At 38.3% G+C, this 18,885-nt stretch overlaps 1 protein-coding gene across 3 annotated transcripts in view; it reads left to right on the plus strand.

Moving 5' to 3' along the window:
* The window catches only part of med24 (mediator complex subunit 24), a 68,432-nt gene that overhangs the window by 36,385 nt on the left and 13,162 nt on the right, over positions 1–18,885 (plus strand). For all 3 annotated transcript variants that reach the window (XM_020529944.2, XM_048614614.1, XM_048614613.1), the window contains 7 exons: positions 715–890; positions 2,804–2,903; positions 5,036–5,211; positions 6,379–6,643; positions 9,361–9,542; positions 11,286–11,379; positions 17,974–18,073. In XM_020529944.2, coding sequence (XP_020385533.2) covers positions 715–890; positions 2,804–2,903; positions 5,036–5,211; positions 6,379–6,643; positions 9,361–9,542; positions 11,286–11,379; positions 17,974–18,073 — 1,093 coding nt within the window. The remainder of the gene's footprint in view (positions 1–714; positions 891–2,803; positions 2,904–5,035; positions 5,212–6,378; positions 6,644–9,360; positions 9,543–11,285; positions 11,380–17,973; positions 18,074–18,885) is intronic.

The following is an 18,885-nucleotide window of genomic DNA, read 5'->3' on the forward strand; positions in this document are numbered from 1 at the left end:
TTAAACCAGACCTTCCCAACATTCATTAGCTGCAGCACTTAAGTTTGTAGTGCAAATCTGTGCCCAAACAGGATCATTGCAGAAGTTGATTTATTATAATACTGCGCATGTTTGGTTTCATGGTTCAGAAGATGAAACATTTTGTCCATTTATGTGAATGGTGAATGGAAAGAAAAATTGTCTTTAATTGTTGTGTCTCCTTTCATTGGTTGTAAATCTGCTGCTAAATTGTTGAAGTACAACAATAGTTTGGAAAGATGTGGGTCTAGTCATGGTGTTTTAAAATCATTTGATAGATTTCACCTGACAGCATGATATAACAGAGGTAACAAGGTGTAGACCTGGATGAACACAGCAGGCCAAGCAGCATCAGAGGAGCAGGAAGGCTGACGTTTCGGGCCTAGACCTTTCTTCAGAAAAATGCTCCTCTGATGCTGCTTGGCCTGCTGTGTTCATCCAGCTCTACACCTTGTTATCTCAGATTCTCCAGCATCTGCAGTTCCTACTATCTCTAAGCGTGATATAACATCTTTCATTCTTTACGCAATCGATTAAAATCTTATGAAATTATGTCATTGAGCTTTTTCAAACAATGTTAGTAATTGTCCTGAGAACATGAAATGTGCTGTGTAAGCATGAATGTGTTCTTCCTTGCTGTTGTCATTTAAATCAAATTTTGCAGCTAGAACTGGTAACAGTGTCTGTTTGTTGTAGGTCATTCTGTCCGAGCCCAGCACATCAGGAGAGGTGGTATTCTTTGAAACTTGGATGCTGACCTGCATGCCTGAGGAAGGGAAGATCTTAAATCCAGAGCAAGGATTCCGTGCTGACCCCACAAAAGTGGAGTCACTTGTGGCTCATCTCAACTCCTCCACTGAAATGAAGCTTGTGTATGTTACTACCTGCTTTTGCTTTTCGCTAATTCTATTTGATGATTATTTTCAGGATGCAGAGTGATAGGAGTTTCATACTCCCATGTATTGCCTCAAATGGTTTGTCTGACCTCAGTTGTCCTCTCAGCTTGTTAAATATTTCATACAGCATTTGAGCAGTAACTCTGCAGGACTCACTGCTGCACTACACCCAAGGAACCCTCACCAACTCGCTCCACTCTCAGCTCTACCTGACGTTCTGCTCCATTTAACCTTGCACCCGTCACCACCATCATTTGCCACTTCACTTGACACCCCTCTTGTTTGGTGCCCTGCTTACCATGCATCTTGCTATCTCCCTGGTTGCTCTGCTCCTGACTGCTCACAGCCTCTCTCCCACTTGCCACCTTGATCCTTTGATCACAAACACTGAACAGTGATCTTACAAAGTGGTGAGTGAGAAGAAGTTAGAGTTCAGGAGCCAGGCGGACAAGTATTTGAAGTAGGGTATTAAATGAATCACTACCGCAGATTTGAAGTCATTAAGAAGTTTGTAAAACACTCATTGCTGCTAATCCTAAATGCAGCACCTCCCTGCTGCATCAGTGTCAATGACATCACAGGGTCTGCGACTGCATGGGCAATTAGAGCATCCTCTGCAGTGACAGTGGAAATAACTGCAGGCTTTCTATTCGTCATTCTAGTCAAAATGGATAAGTGAACATTCACCCACATTATACCTAAATGCTAATGTTTTGCCCACACATTTAACTGTGTATGTCTCGTTGCAGACATCTACATCCTCTTCGTAGCTTACTGGCAGCCATACATTCCATCTCCTTTTTCCAGTCATTCTTATCATTGTGAACAGTTCATTAGCCAAAAGCTTTTGGCATGCCATTAGTTACAACTTGTCAACACAAAAATATGTATTCATCCCTACTCTGCTTCCTGTTAGCTAACTAATCCTTAATCTGTGCTAATATGTTACCCTGTATGCCATCTATCTTGTGCAGCTACCTTTGACGTAGCATCTTATCGAATGTCTTTAGAAATCCAAATACACCACATCAACCGGTTCAGCTCTCTCCACCGTGACTGATACTTCATCAAAAATCTCTAATAGATTAGTTAAACATGATTTCCCTTTCACAAACCATGTTGGCACTGCCTGATCACAATGTGATTTTCTAAGTATCTTACTATAATTTCCTTATTAATAGATTCTAGCACCTTCCCTATTAAGATTTAGGCTAACTGACCTCTAGTTTCCTGCCTTCTGCCTCTGTACTTTCTTGAACAAAGATGATCTGACAGATAGTACAGAAGCCCGTGTGTCCATTGATACATGATATATGCAAGACTCAGGAGTTTACATTAATGTATCGTTTTTTCAGATGCTTTAAATCTCTTGCTTTTGTTTCATCTTTCAATACATACAAAGCCTTTTTAAGTGTTAGTTCACAATGACTAAGATATTTGCAAGTTTTTTTCTAATTGTAGCTTATAGAGTCTGGATGTTCAGGTTGTGTCTGTTGAATTACACACTGATGCAGTTCTTCTGAACCATCTGTATTTAAAAGTGAAAATTCTTGAATTAAGTAGAAATTTGATCAGTATCCAAAAGAGAGAGAGCTGCATTATTCAACATTATATAGTGCCAAAAATAACAACTTTAGATTTATAGATTAGCTAGTTTATGGATGATGAAACTGTGAAATTTTTAGTTTTGAATATGCTTTTTCTGTTTGTTTTAATTCACTTTTTTGAGTATTCATCCTCTGATGCTTTGTTAAAAAAAGTTTTATTTTTTTCGCTATCTGTATTTACTGTTCTTTCTCCAATACTATGTTACCATATTGCCATTTGGAATATTAAAAATGCAGCGTATCCATGATTTAACTACATTCATTTTGTGTTTTACTTTTAAGCCAGGTGAAGTGGCATGAGGTATGTTCCTGTACACCAGCAGCTATCCTGGAAGTTCTCAATGCCTGGGAGCATGGACTTTTGACATTCGAAGCAGTGCAGGTAATGCTGTCACTTTGCTGTGTTGTGCAGGGCTATGAATTTATCAGATATAATTTGGTGTGCATATCCTCAGTACAGACCCAGGTTCAAGATTCATGCTTCCTAGAATCTACGTGGCTGCTCAGTAACCTGGAAGTTCCCATACAAAATGTAAATGTCCCATGTAATTAAATAAATAGGCCATGCACAAGGAAAATAAATTAGAAGGATTGTTTCTCCAGATTATTGCTTTTGGACTGAATTGTGATAAGAAAATGTACTGGCACGTAAAGGTCTAATCGGTAAAGTCACTATCAATTAATTCCTCAAGCCAGATGATTCCATTCCTAGCTTGTGCAAGGTTAGCTCATCTGATTAGAGTCATAGAGTTATACAGCATAAAAACAGACGCTTCAGTCCAAGTAGTCCACGCTGACCGTGTTCCCAAACTAAACTAGTCCTACCTGCCTGTGTTTGGCCCATATCCCTCCAAACCTTTCCTATTCACATACTAATCCAAATGTTTTTGAAATGTTGTAACTGCTGTACCTGCATCCATCACTTCCTATGGCAGTTCATTCCATACATGAACCACTCTCCCTGTAAAAAACAAAGGTTGCCCTTCTTGTCCGATTTAAATCTTTCTCCTCTCACCTTAAAAATATACCCTCTAGTTTTGAACTCCCCCACCTTAGGGAAAAGACCTTTGCTATTCACCGTATCTGTGCCCCTCATGATTTTAGAAACCTGTATAAGGTCACACGCCTATGCAGCCTATTTTTGTAACTCAAATCCGTCATTCCCAGCAACATCCTGGTAAATCTTTTCTGAACCCTCTCCAGTTTAATAATATCCTTCCTATAACAAGGTGACCAGAACTGCATACAGTACTCCAAAGAGATCTCACCAACATCCTGTATAACATCAACATGATGTCCCAACTGTACTGAAAGTTCTGAGCAACAAAGCCAAGCATGCTGAACGCCTTCATAACCATCCTGTCTACATATGACGCAAATTTCAAAGAATTATGTACCTGAACCCCTAGGTCTCTCTGTTCCATTACACTACCCAGGGCCTTAGGATTACTTGTATAAGTCCTGCCCTTTTTTGTTTTACCAAAATGCAATACAATTAGCATGACAGTGATCTGGAGAAGGAAATATTATCAGTTTTTCCACTCCTCTTCAGTAATCCTACCGGAAGTGCAAATAGGTAAACTGTAGACAATGAAAAGCTTAGATTATCTTGTGATTTTCAGATTGTAGAATATGTGTCTATATGAAAAGCATTGAATTAACTGACATATTGGAGGGTGGATACTGCCGGTGGGATTATACCCCAGCACTATGAGAAAGAAAAATGATTACAAAATAGGTGCCCTGGGAAAATTAGAGTAGAACACCTCCTTGTTTAGTCTTGTAGAAAATTGTTGTACACTTTGGAGGAAAACACAAATGCAGGTACAAAAAGTGCTGAATTCCAACTAATTTGGTACTTTTCTGATGTTGAATCCATAACTCTGCTTCTGTTTCAAAGACCATGAACCTTCAGTTTTATTTGAGCTCTAAATCAGTTGCTCTTTGGTGTTCTTGTTGATTGTTTCTCTTGAGCCCCAGTTGGTTTTATTCCAAGCATTCTTAATCTCATAGAATCATACAGAACAGAAGGCCCATCAAGTCTAAACTACTAAAAATATACTACTTCTATGACTCTATGACCAACACTAGTCCCATTTCTCACACTAGGCCCATAGCCTTGAATGTTTTGACACTTCAAGTGCTTGTCCAAGTACTTTTTAAAGGTTGTGAGGTTTCCATCTCAGGCAGCACGTTCCAGATCCCACACCACCCTTTTTCCCGAAATCCCCTCTAAATCTCCTGCCTTTCACTTTAAAATTATGCCCTCTTATAATTGACCCTTCAACAAAGGGGAAGAACTGTTTTCTGTTCCCCCTACTGAAGAGGTTGAAGGTTTTGGTGTCCAATATAGGTTCATTGTCCTTGTATTTTAGTTTAAGAGGTAAAGTTGATTCATACATATGTTGAGACATTTGCAATGTTGTGTAAATTAAATTTCAATTAGCGTATGTGCTGTTACTGATAAATTTGCAGTAATGATTGTTTGATTTTTCTGTTTTTAATCTGAGACAGAAAATCACCAATAACATCAAAGGCAAGATTTGCAGCATGGCAATCTGTGCAGTGGCTTGGTTAGTGGCACATGTTAGGATGTTGGGTCTGGAAGAACGTGAGAAACCACTACAGATGATCTGCCAGCTTGTAACACCGCTCTATGCAGAAAACACGCTTCAGTTCTACAATGAACGGTAAATTCACTGGGTCTTAGCATTGAGAGTTAGAACCTGTCTCAATATCATGAATTTTATAAGAATGTATTTTCAATAGGCTGTCATCAAGTTCAAGTCAATTAATTATGTTATAAGTATCATCTCGCAATTTAGTAATAATCATCTGAATTCAACTTTGTGTTTCTCCTTAAGAAAAATGCATACTGCAGTCTGATTGTATAAACATACTATTTTGTATTTTGTTTTCGTTCTTGAGGAATCATGTTTGGGTCAAGTTTTGGCATTAGTTCTGTGATTGGTTGGTAATGCTCTAGTTAAATTGGATGGCTTCAAATGTATTTTGACAATATTGATAGAAGATAATGAACCTGTGCCTTGTTTTTAAACTGATTTATATCTGTGAATTTTCTTCCCTTCTCCACTGGAGGTACTGTCCATAGTGTGTTGATTCATAAGTATAAGCAGCTCTCGAGTACATTATGCAAATCGCTACTTTACGTGCAAGAGTCTGGAGAGGCTACACAGTATCATAGTGGAGTCTAATTTTAATGTAAGGATGGTGTTCCAACAAAAGCATTGGAAAGTAAATTGAAAGCTAGTTAATTGTTTTTATCACTTCCCTGATGCACGCTGACTATGACCAGTTGTAACTGCCACCTCTTAGGATGGCTTTGCAAAATCTGATGACCTCTTATCTGTATTTTTTCATGGGATGTGGGTGTCCCCAGTGAGGCCAGAATTTATTGCCCACCCCTAATTGCCATTTGAACTGAGTGGCTTGCTCAAGCCATTTCGGAAGACACTTAACAGACAACCACATTGTTGTGGGCCTGGAGTCTCATGTAGGCCAACCTTGGTAAGTGCAGCAGATTTCCTTCCTTAAAGGACATTAGTGAATATTATGGGTTTTTTCAACAACCAACAATGGTCGCAATTAATCTAAGTAATTTAGTCTAACCAGATTTTCACTGATTTAAATTTCACCACTACTGTGGTGGGATTTGAACCCATGTCCCCAGCTTACTAACCCAGTGACAATGCCACAACACCACCACCTCCCTGAAGGGATGAGACCTTCAGAGGCTGTAAGGCTGAGTGTGTAACCATTTGGTTAAACCAGGAACGGTATCTTTACCCATTACAGAATCAGGAGAGGCAGTTATTAATGTCTGTCTTCTTTTCCAGTTTGGTTATCATGAGCCTGATCTTGGAGCAAATGTGTGCTGATGTCCTGCAACAGACTGCAACTTCCATCAAGTTTCCTTCAGCAAACCTGGATCCTATCCCATACTGGAATCTGTTGCCAGTGAAGAAGCCAATTAAAGAAGTGCTCATTACCAACTTCAATGATATCCTGAATAAAGGCTGGGTCGACAGCCGCTCCATCCATGTGTTTGAGGCATTGCTCCATATGGGAGGAGTGTACTGGTTTTGTAATAACCTGGTTAAGGTAGGTATATGAAACTGTTTTGTGACTGAAATTGAGGTCAACATGATTGTGATTTGTCTCTTCCATTTGTGCTGAAGGCATTGCTGTAAATCCAATTTGGTTAATAATGATATCGAGGCTCTCTTTGGGATGAGGCTTTTTGGAAGTAATTTGATGGGTAGCTCACCATTTTATTTCATGTAGTATCAGTAGGAATTGGAAATGATGGCAGCCAGATAAAACACCAATGATAGAAAAGGGTGGAATATCAGGACCCTGCCACTAATTTTCAAATCATCTCAGGCTACAGGTGAGGATCCAGGTTCGTGGAGGACTGATCACATTTTTTCGTTCAGTCATAGGACGTGGGTGTCTTTGGCTGGCCAACATTTATTACCTACCTCTAGTTATAATTATTAAAAAGGGAGACAGGGATAGATCAGGTATTTGGAGGATAGTCGATCCAATCTTTGGTGTTGAGGATGTTATTAAAATTCTGAACAGAATATATCTACACTTAGAGAGACCTGAATTGATCAGAAACAGCATGGATTTATGAAAGAATTATCATGTTTAATAAATATGATTCAATTTTTTGAGGAGGTAATGCTTTTGATGAACTTTAGCAGGATTTTGATCAGGTTTCTCATGACAGACTGGTAAAGAAAATAAGAGCCAATGATAACCAAGGCAAAGTGGTACTATGGATCCAGACTGGCTGAGAGGCAGAAAACAGAGAGTTATGCCAGAGGGATGCTTCTGTGATAGAAAGTCTGTTTGCATTGGTATTCCACAGAGCTCAATGCTGGGGCCTTTGATGTTTGTGCGATGCATTAATTATTCGGATCTAAATGTAAGGGTTATTATCAAGAAGTTCACAGATGTTAGTAGGATGGTAAATAATGCAGATAACTGTAAACTACAGATAACAAATTGGTCACTTGGGCAGAGCAGCAGCTAATGGAATTCAACCAGCAAAAGTGTGAAGTTATCACTTGGGGAGGGCTAACAATGCAAGTGTTTAAACTATGAATAATAGGACCCTGGAAAGTACTGAAGATCAAAGGGATCTTGGTGCATATACCCTTGCCTTATTAGCTGAGGCATGGAGTATACGAAGAAAGAGGGTATGGTGGAACTGCATAAAATACTAGTTGGTGCACAACTGGAGTATTATGTGGAGTTCTGGTCGCCACATTATAGAAAGGATGTGAATGCAGTAGAGAGGGTGCAGCGGAGATGTTCCAGGATGTTGCCTGGGCTAGAGAGTCTAAGCTATGAAGAAGGATCGGATAGGATGGGATTGTTTTCCTTGGAGCAATAAAGGTTGAGAGGAGACCTAACAGAGGTATGTAAGATTAAAAAAGGCAATGACCAGTAACCAAGGGGCATAGATTTAAGGTTGGTGTAGAAGGCTCAGTGGAGAGCAGAAGAGAAATTCTTTCACCCAGAGGGTGGCGGGAGACTGGAACTCACTGCTTGGAATGGTGGTTGAGTCAGAAACCCATGAAACATTTAAGCGGTATTTAGATATTCACTGGTGTTGCCATATCCTCCAGGGCTATGGGCCAAGAGCTGGGATGTGGAATTAGTGTAGTCAGATCTTTGATTGGCATGAGTATGATGTGCCAACTGGCCTCCTTCTGTGCTGTGAGCACCTATGAAATGTGAATGTGGTAGTCATAGGTTGGACCTAGCTGCAAAATTGCATCAGCAACAAGTGTCTGAAGTTCTAGCATAATCAAATTCATTTATTTTCGTAACCAATAAAGTAGTTATGTAATGATTGAAGATTACCATGTTGATTAAAAATAAGCAACTGGTCCTGAAGAAATACCTTGAAAAGATTAGCTGTTTCTCGTTTTGATGTTTATGCCTGTATACAGGAGACATGCTTATTTAATGCTAAATGATTGATGTGTGAGGTTCTCTAATCAATTGAATAGGTCCGTCTTGATGGAGTTAAAGGTGTTTTCTTGGCCATTCTTTTCATATGTTTACCATATAAACATATCAACTGATCTCCCCAGCCGTGATTTCTTTTAACATTATTTACTTCAGTAGCACAATAAAATCAGAATTTTGCATGCCTTTTTACATTCATTAATTAGCTACTGGCATCACTGGCAAGGTCAGCAATTATTGACAATCACAAATTGCCTCTAGAGGGTGAGCCATCCTCGTGACCTACTGCAAACTATATGTTGTAGGTGTACCTGCAGTGCTGTTTGGAGGGATTTTCAGGATTTTAAATGAGTATCAATGAAGGAATGGAAATTTCAGGTGATCATTCATGTTGTGGTGTGGAAGTGCCGGTGTTGGACTGAGGTGGACAAGGTCAGAAATCACACAACACCAGGTTATAGTCCAACAGGATTATTTGAAAACACAAGCTTTCGGAGCCTCAGCCCTTACACCTGAAGAAGGGCTGAGGCTCTGAAAGCGTGTGTTTTCAAATAATCCTGTTGGATGAGAACCTGGTGTCTTGTGATTTCTGACCTTGATCATTCATGTGTTAGCATTCCATGACCCTGCTTTGTAATACCAACAATCTCTTCATGTACTATCTTGTAATGGGTTAATGAAATAAATTTCATTCTATTCAATTATGGCTTGCAGTCGACTACATTCACTACATTTAATCCAACCTATAGCCTATACCTCTGTCTTGCACATGAAAGGAATTAGCTCAGCATCACCAGCAAGTTGTTTGATTCATGTATTTTGTTCTCCTTTAGGAGCTATTGAAGGAGACAAGGAGGGAGCACTGTTACAAAGCTGTTGAGCTGCTTCATAGTGTGTTTTGCTTGGACATGCAACAGATCACCTTAAGCCTGTTGGGCCATATCCTGCCTGGACTCCTGACCAACTCCTTGAAGTGGCAGATGCTCATGGACCCACCTGGACGAGCCCTTGCCAAGTAAATCTGTTATGTTCCTTAACAGTTCATGTTACTAGAACAAAACCATTTTGTGCTATCAATGCAATTTTTCTGTTTGATGAGAAAACCCATGGAGCCATTATACAAAACTTAAACATCTATTGTGTCACTCCTTGGAAGAAGAAATAATCTACATGTCTATACATTTTTACTAGCTCAGCTTCATTATAACTGGGATGACTTCTGTTCAGTAAATGAAAATAGCTCTTTCAGGGATTAATGGATATGTCAGCACCAGGCAGAAATAAATTGACAATGTTTTATTTGTCACTTTGTCATCCTTTTTCTCTTAAAAAGTCAGGCTTTTATCATTGCACAATACCATGGATATTGGTAAATGTTAAGTATTTTTAATGTGGGTGGTGAGACATTGTACATTTGTTATGTATTTAAGATACTAGAGAATTGGCCACTGAACCTTGGCTAGAATCTGCACATAAACTTTCCAAAATAAATAAAGTTAATTCAGTTTAATTCAAATATTCCCTTGCCTACAGTATTTATTTCCTCTGTGAAACCATACTACCGAGCTTCTGTTAGAGCAGCTTCTGTTGTTATGTTTAATTTTAAATTGCAAAGTGAATTTGTGGATTCTGCTTGGCATATGATGTTAATACACAGTAAGCATCTTTTAAAGCTTTTAGACCATGCAAGAACAAGCTACATATTGCAAAATTGTTCCTAAATAAAGTTTTTCTATATGCCTAAATCTAATAAAAAAGATAATTTATACACTTGCTGTTGCACTAATTCCCAAACCTCAGCAACTGCAGTGCTTCTTAAAATTAGACAATGAACTTCAGTTACCAGAGGATAAAACCAGTGGACGACTGACTATTTTAATGCATTGGAATAGTTTTGAACCATCTTAATGAAAGTTAGACTTCTCTGATAGGATAATTATCTTTCATTTATTGGTGTCATTCATTTGTTTTTAACATTTGCGTGAAACAAGTAATGTGCCTGAAATGAATGTTCTTAAGGACAATAGAGTGAAATTGAATTGAATTGAACTTTTAAAAAAAAATGTTAATCAGTAACTGCTGCACATAGAAAAATGTGACTGGAGAGAATGAGGCCCTGACCTGACTACAGAGTAAAGCAAGTTGACAGTCTCTTGAAGATTTGTCCAGTGACATTGCAATCCTTTGAACTATCTGTAAACTACCTGAGTCTCATATAAATTTTTAATGAACAGAGATTCCTCCTCGCCATTATTTGAACATTTCAGTTTCAAACTGTGAGAGTAAGGATGGCCAAAACTTCCTCCAACAGAACAATCAAAATTTTGAAAGGAGAGATGGTGTATGGTGTGACTATCAGTGCATTAGTGGTCCAGAGGCCCAGTCTACAGTTCTGAGGTATTGGGTTCAAAAACAACCATGGATGGTAGGATTTAAATTTAATTAATAAAGTCTAGAATTGAAAGTTAAACTTGGTAATAATGTCCACAACATTACCATCAATAAGCATCTTGTTCACTAAGAAAAGAAATCTGCCATTCTTACCTGGTATGACCTAATTGTGACTAAGCAAGTCACTCATTTCAAGGACAAATGCTGGCCGTGTCAGTGTTGCCATGAAAAAAAAATTAAAGTCGCAATCACCTTTCAATGAACATCCCATACTATTTTGTAATGATTTTAATTAATTCATTAATTTGATGTTTATTAGGAGAGGAGGAGTTCCATTGATTTAACCTATTTTCTGTGTTAAATGCAGGCTATCAGTCTGGTGTGCTCTGAGTGCTCATTCCTCACATAACAAGAGTCAGGCCACAGCTAAACAGAGGAAAAGACACCGAGAGGATATTGAGGTGAGAAAGACGTACTTCAATGTTGTTATTTATTTCCTAGTAATTAATACTATATTGCATATTGATGCTGTTAATGCGACAGATTGGTAAAAATATTAATCTCTTTTCGAACTAATTAACATTTTTTTTGTTGAGAGCCCCACTACTGCTGTCTTGGAGCTAGCAAAGGATGTTTGGATTTCTAAATTGTAAGTGCAGACAGAAGACGTTTATAATTTTGCTACTGTACATATGAGGAGTGCTTTCTCCAAACATTATCTTTAAAGACTTTTTTCTTTTATCTTTTATACTATAAATGGGGCATTTGGTGTTGGCTAATGAAGATAAAACACTTCACTTCCACTAAGTGGAATGCAAAGTGACATGAATCAGCTGCAACATTTTACTTAGAAGTAGCATGGGAATTAAACAAAAGATTACTCGTGGTTTCAGTATTTCATTTATTCCTATTAGTCAAAGTTGCTGACATTTATGATTCACACACTACAGCTTACATATCAATAGTTTGGATATGCACAGACTTAAATTATACATGATGTAACTTAGGTCAAAGTTGATTTTTCTTGGCAATTCTGTTTATTAATATTAGTGATGATCAATGAACTGAAATACAGCCCTGAGAGTTTTGCCCATAGGCAGCCTTGTCCCGTTTACTGACCACATTGACGATTAAGACAGGGGCACTGGCCTCTGTCAGTGGGTCATGCTTGTGTGAGACTGGAGATGTGCTTCCACAGGCCTAAATGAAATGTGCAGCATTCGAGCTTCCTAGTTTAGATATATAAAGATGCCAACTACGAGAAAATCAGATCCAAATGCTCTATCTGAACTCTATTGGGTACCTACTTAACTGACGCCTTACAGTTTCATTGCCGTTGACTGTGCGGACAATTAAACAGTCCTTTCCAAGTTTGCCAATGTGAACTTTTCACAAATCTAAGGGCCTGAACTTTCTCAGTTCTAATAACCTCCAGATTTATATCCCAAATCACCTGGGTTTTGAAGTTTCACAAACTAAATCCTTTTACTGAGATAACTGGTTCTTTCTGAACTATCGTGAACTCCTTTGAGGAAGGAAACTAAACTTGCTTCTAAACTCAACCCTGGTGTACTCTGAACTGAAATTTTTAAAACAACATTCTCAATGCTAGATTCTTCTAAACTGAAAACAAAGCTAATAACCTTAAATGTCTACCCTGTCTGTTGTAAACCCAACAGTATAAAGATCTTTCCATTCACATCATAGGGATTTGCACTCCCCTGCTCTCTGACAAATGGATTTAGATCACTGTTCTGAAATTATTCTGTGATATTGTTCTATTTAAAGAGAAAACTCTTTAACAAAAGTAAACACCAGCTATATGCCTCTATTTTAAAATCCATACAGCTTTCATCAGAATATATGAAAACCTTCTTAAATCTGTTAGATTATATTAAAGAAGCTTATGGACACACACACTTTTGATTGAGATTATTGGGTCCCTCTATAGTTATTAGACCTCATAACTTTGCATCAGACTCTGGTTGTAAGGGTTTATTATAAATGATTTTGTGACAGCAGCCTTGTTTCCTTTGTTTGTGTATGCTTTACTACATGTCCCTTCCTATCTGTATATGTGTGTGAGGTATTTTCAATATATCTTCTAATTTATTTTTGTTATGTGTGGGTGATTTATCTAGATATATAGCTCATTTAATTATCTTGTGCATTGCACATTTGTGGAATGTGGAGGTCTCAACTTGTTTAGAAAGTACGTGGCCTGCACATACTTTCCGGAAGCTGAGCTTCCACACAGCCATTCCCTCTCTCCATTGATGAGAGTTTAAAACCATGGGGATAAACAGAGCCATAATGGAAGTTGTCTCCAAATTGCTTTCTATTTCCACATACAACTGCTAAAAACAATAAGTGGAGACTGTGGGGGGCAAGAGGCAAAAGGTCTGTGCCGCTCTGTTGTGGTTTGCCCTGTGAATAAAGTTCCAGTGATTTGTTCAGCACTTTTCTCTTGTTATGGTGAAGTGAATAAAAGATGTTCATCAGTGCCTCTAACCTGCCCTATTAATGCACCTTCTCAAGGGCACAGGCAAGACATGCTGACCTTGCTAAAGACAATCCAAGTGTAAAAGATTAATCTTGATTCCTGACTTCAGATCTTTTATGACATTGGAAATGGATACGTCAGATTACAATAAAATCCATCTTTGGACCTCTCAGATATGATCAGTTTTATTGCCAAATTATTGGAATATGATGGATTAGGTTGCTGCTGGTACAGACTGGATTGCAAGTGTTCACTCGAATTAGGCAACAGAGAAAAGAAAATTGATAATCTCTAAACTCAAGTTAGTCAGAGCTGACAGTAACTGAGGTATCAGGGGTAAATAAGCAGAGTTACAATCAGCCAGTGAATGATAATTTTTTTCACTAACTGTGAAAAGTACAAACAAAAAGTACAAAATATTTGAATTTGTGTACATCAGAAGCAAAGGCCTTTTAGCTTTGCAATTAAAATTCATTTTTCCTTTGTAAACCTTTATGTTTGTTCAAAAAAGCCTCATAACTAGAATACACTTCTAAAAGAATCTAGAATACACTTCTAAAAGAATCCATGATATTATTTGAAGAAGAACAGGAAGTTCCAGTTTCCAGGCCAATATTTATCCTTAGGTCAACAACACTTCTTTAAAAAATTCTGATCTCATCATCTTACTGTTGGTTTTCAGAACCATTACTATATAGATTGTCTTTGGTGTTTTCTACATTACAACTGTGACTGAATGTAAAACTGTTTAATTATGAAGTAATTTGGAATGTACTGAGATCATAAAAGGTTCTATAAAAAGTGCAGATTTAGAGTTGCAGAGCAGGTTTACCAGAATTGTTCTAGACATGGGAGATTTTAATCATAAAGCTAGGTTGTAAAGATGAAATTGCTCTACTAAGAGCAAATGAGATTTGATAGAATTGTACAAGATTGCAACAAGTTTAATAAGATGGACAAGGGAGAACTGTTTCCATTAGATGATAGTTTAAAGAGTATGCAATGCAAATTTAAGGTTTTAGGCAGCAGATGCAGAGGGAACATGAGAAAGAACTTTATGCCACGAGTGGTAATCATCTGGAACTTGCTGCCCACTAAGGTGATGGAAATAAAAGCAGACAGTGATTTCAAAAGGAAATTGGATGAGCAATTGAAGGGAATAAATCCTCAAGGTCACAGGGATTGTGCATGGTTGTGGGACTGTCTGCAATGTTCCACAAGGAGCTGGCCTGGATTAAGTTGATCTCATGGCCTCTTTCTGTGCTGTAAATGACTATTTCTATGGATTTTTTTTCTTTCCAGGGACATAGGAACAGGCATAGGCCATTCAGCCCCTCATGTCTACTGTGCCATTCGATTAGATGTAACTGCTTTGTACCTCCACTCTATATTTTTGCCTTTGGTCTGTTTCCCAAAACGAGAACCTATCCTCACAAAACTCTTTTAGTCTTGAAAGTTTCAATTGTCCTAGTGCCAACTTTTTGATTACATGAAAACAATTGCAAAAGAATATTTGGAAACAATGGAAAACAGGTTCATTCTGTCTTCAGGCTTGTGAATTACAAAATCTGATATCACTTGCTAACAGACTTGTGGATTACAATGTGTCAGCCATTACTCAACAGTCTGTTTTCCAACCTTCATTTCATGCACACAGTTTCCCATGAGAAGTAACTTTGATTACATTGAAAGTAACTTCAGGGGAAGAAAAGAAAATCAATTATTGAATAATATTGGTATATCCATTTCCGTCTTCCTCCCAACAATTAACCACAATTATGTTTTCTAAGTTTGAAAGTGAAACCAGTAAAATACAAAGTTCCCTTAAAAATATTATGGACTTACAGAATGAATGGAGAAAATCCACACAAAAAAAAAGTGGTTGCTTGCAAATAGAGTGAAGGTTTAAGAGGAATTGTAATTTAAATAAAAATAAGAAATGAAAGACTAAGTGGCAAAAATGGTTCATTGGTTAAATGCACTATATGGTGTAGCATTGTACCACACAAACTTCAAATCGCAAGTGCTCGTGCACTTAGAAATGGCTGACCTTAGGTGCATGGCAGTGTGGCTGTTACTGGTGCCCTCAGCGCATTCAAGTAAAGTTCTTATACTGATGGCTACTTAGTAGTCCCTGATAGCACACACTTTTGGACACAGGCTAAGAGAATGTTTTATGGGGCTCAAAATTTCTTCGCAATTTAACAGTTGGCATGCATTGTCTAGGCAGAGGATTGTCTACTTGGACTGTTTCTGCCCACAACAGCTGAGATTGAGATCAGTGAACAGCAAGGCAAAGTAGTTGAAGTGAAAGTGATGGAATGAAAAAGATCCGGATCCAAGTTTGCACTTTAGGCAAAAGAACATTTTGGTTGTGGATCTTGAATGGAATCAAGAATCATTAGAATTGCACAGAGAGTAAAAAACATCATTCAGCTGTTTGTGCCAAATAGACTCAGGGCTGAATGGCCAGTTCTGCTCTAGAAACTAGTTCAAAATTTCCATTCTCCATGCCCACCAACATTTGTCCCTTTCATTTAAGAAAAATCATTTCATTGCACTCAAATTTATATAGAACTCTATACCCCTAAAGAATAAACATGGGACAGGATAGTTTTCAGCTACTGATCTCACATTGACTAGCAGTCCTCTGAAAGGCAGCTCCTAATTGGTCACCTCTATGTCTGCAGTCTAATTAAGAAAGACCGGTAACTTCCTGAGGTGGGAGGTTCAGTCGGAGGGCCTGCAGCCTTGGAATGGAGGCAGCCTTACAGACAGAAGCAGGAGCTTTTCCTGTAGCAGGGCTCCCATTAGTGTGACCAATCTTGGCATGCCCTTTGAAGTGCTATTTCCCATATTAAAACAAACTGTGCCACATTTGTCAGACCACTACATGTGGAAAGGAAGACACTGTAGCCTACAAATAACTGCATCTCAGGTGGGGGCTGGAAATGAAAGTGTGTGTCAACCCCTTCCCCCCCACCGCCAACACACACACACACACACACCACGTGAGCCAGCCATTGGCAAGCCATCCCAGGTACCTGCTAGACTTTGGCTTTAGCCGAACATGCAGCAGTCCTTCGGTTACTGGGAGGATTCTACTAGAATCCTCGATCTTCCTGCAGTAGATGTGTACATAGTCAAATAGGGCTACGTTCCCCACCACTAGCCTTTGACTCACCTCCAAGGAGGTCATCTGGGGGGATGACATATGTTTGATCAATGATTTGCTGCTCTTATATCTAATTGGCCTTTCAGTCCCACCTTCACATCTGCTGGATGAGGAAGATTCTACCCTGGCAATTCTGTCACTCCTTCCTGAAACTCTTATAACAAATAACAGTCTAATTTCCTTTTGATTTGGCTTTTACCATCCTTTCAGGCCCTACATTCCAGATTATCAGAACCTATTTTGTAACAAATAAAATAACTTTTTGCCTATCAGGTTATTTTGCCAAATTTCTCAAACCTGTCCCTCCTCTGGTTATTGACTTTTTTGTCAGGAGAAATAGTTTCCCCCTACTGATTCATTGCAAACCCTTTTTGGTATTGACCTCCATCAAATCTTTCTTAATCTTCTCTTCTGTTGAAATTTTCGATTAAATCACTCCCCATGCTTAGCACCATTCTCATAAATCTCTCTTGCATCCTCCCTGATTTTTTTAAAAAATTCAATTTTACAATAATTTGTTTAAAAGCGGAAGAATGAATTTAATTATTGTTAAAGTGAGGAATCTTTCTGTTCTTGCAACAAGCCCAGGTATAGAATAATCTTCAACCAATTTCCACCACTGTTCCATCAGCTTAACTTTTGAGGAGCACCTTGCTGCTGCCTTATGTGTGCTCTGGCCCAAAGATGTGCTTTATTAATAATACTAGCCTTGTAGAAACATAAGAAATACAACAAGTCTACATATCCCTTGATTTCCTGACAGACCAGTAATCTGTCTATGCCATCCTTAAGTATATTCATTGGTGGAGCATCCACCTCATGTCAGAATTAAATTATTGTCCAGAAACTGGTCCAAAATTTCCATCCTCCATGCCCACCACTCTTTGTCCCTTTCAGTTACGTTTAATTGAGAAAAAAACAAATAAATCATTTCATTATACTGAAATTTGTGTTGGAGGAAAATCATAGGTTTTGTAACCGCATGTGTCACTTAATCACTATGATATTTTTTTTCTTCCAAATGAGAAATGGCCATATGTAAATCAAGTCTAATAGTAGAGGATAGCTGATGCCAGTTGACCAATATCCCAGAATACTATTGAGAGTCCAGGAAGGACACTGTAGAGGCACAAAAAAGATGTAATATTTGCTGTTTAATAACAATTTCTGCATTTGCATTGCTCGTTGGTTGGAAATTATCTTTAATGTGTAATAGAAAGAGCTATTTTAAAATTTCCCAATCTACCACAAGATCCAAACCAAAATTTATCTTATACTTATTTGGACAGATCGTGGTGAAATTGTAACGCATTGCACTACTTGTGTCTAGTTTACTTACAAAATATATCTATAGATGGTGGGCTGCTGTTTCAACAGGATTACATCAACCTCTTCCCGCTGGATGACAGCCAGCCGTCAAAGTTGTTACGACTATTGAGCTCGAATGAAGAGGATCCAAATATTCTGTCCAGTCCCGGTAGGTATTCTTGATGGAAATCACTGCACAGTCCAAAGAGCAGTGGATTTTATTAGCAACTTGGTTAGGTGCTCTTATATTATGTTACAACTTAACCATATAGAAAAAGGTGTCATGAATAGAATTCAAAGGCCAATACATAACATAAGTAATATTGTAGAAAATAAAAATTTAACTACAAAGATAAGCTACATGTGACACATTCCTGCTCAGGGTATCCCACAAGTTGAAATGGAACAGTGATTTTACAGCATAAAAGTGTAGTAATGGAGGGAAGGCACTTGTATGTGTAATTCAAGTTTAATCGACTCCACTCTTTGTAATTGTGCCCTTGCATGTCTAATTTATATGTTGTTGATGGCCATAGTAATAAACTGTTAACCTGAGAGTGCAGAAGGCTCTAGAGAACACTTCCAGCAGTCTGCAGACAGATTGTTTGTTTGTTATTTCTGTTTAGTTGGGTATCTAACATTTGAAGGTTTATCACTGTATATAGGAGTCTCCGAAGCACATATTTATATAATCAACACACCCACTGTTTTTATTTAGGCAATGCAGAGTCCACACACTGGGTTGAGTATTTGTTTAGGATGGTAGGGGCCAGTTCCAAAGGGTATGGGAAACGCCAAAGTTGGGGTCTCCAACACAGTGTTGTGTTTTAACTCCACATTCACAGAATGGGTAAAGGTGCAAAGCAGGTCATCAAAAGTGAAAAACAAAGGCAACAGCATACTTTTCTGGTAGTGTCATTAAGCAATACCGTCCGTCAGCCCTGCTCCACCATTCTCTCCGTCAGCCCTGCTCCACCATTC

The sequence above is a fragment of the Rhincodon typus genome, chromosome 30 (genome assembly GCF_021869965.1).
Source record: "Rhincodon typus isolate 14 chromosome 30, sRhiTyp1.1, whole genome shotgun sequence".
Lineage (NCBI taxonomy): Eukaryota > Metazoa > Chordata > Chondrichthyes > Orectolobiformes > Rhincodontidae > Rhincodon > Rhincodon typus.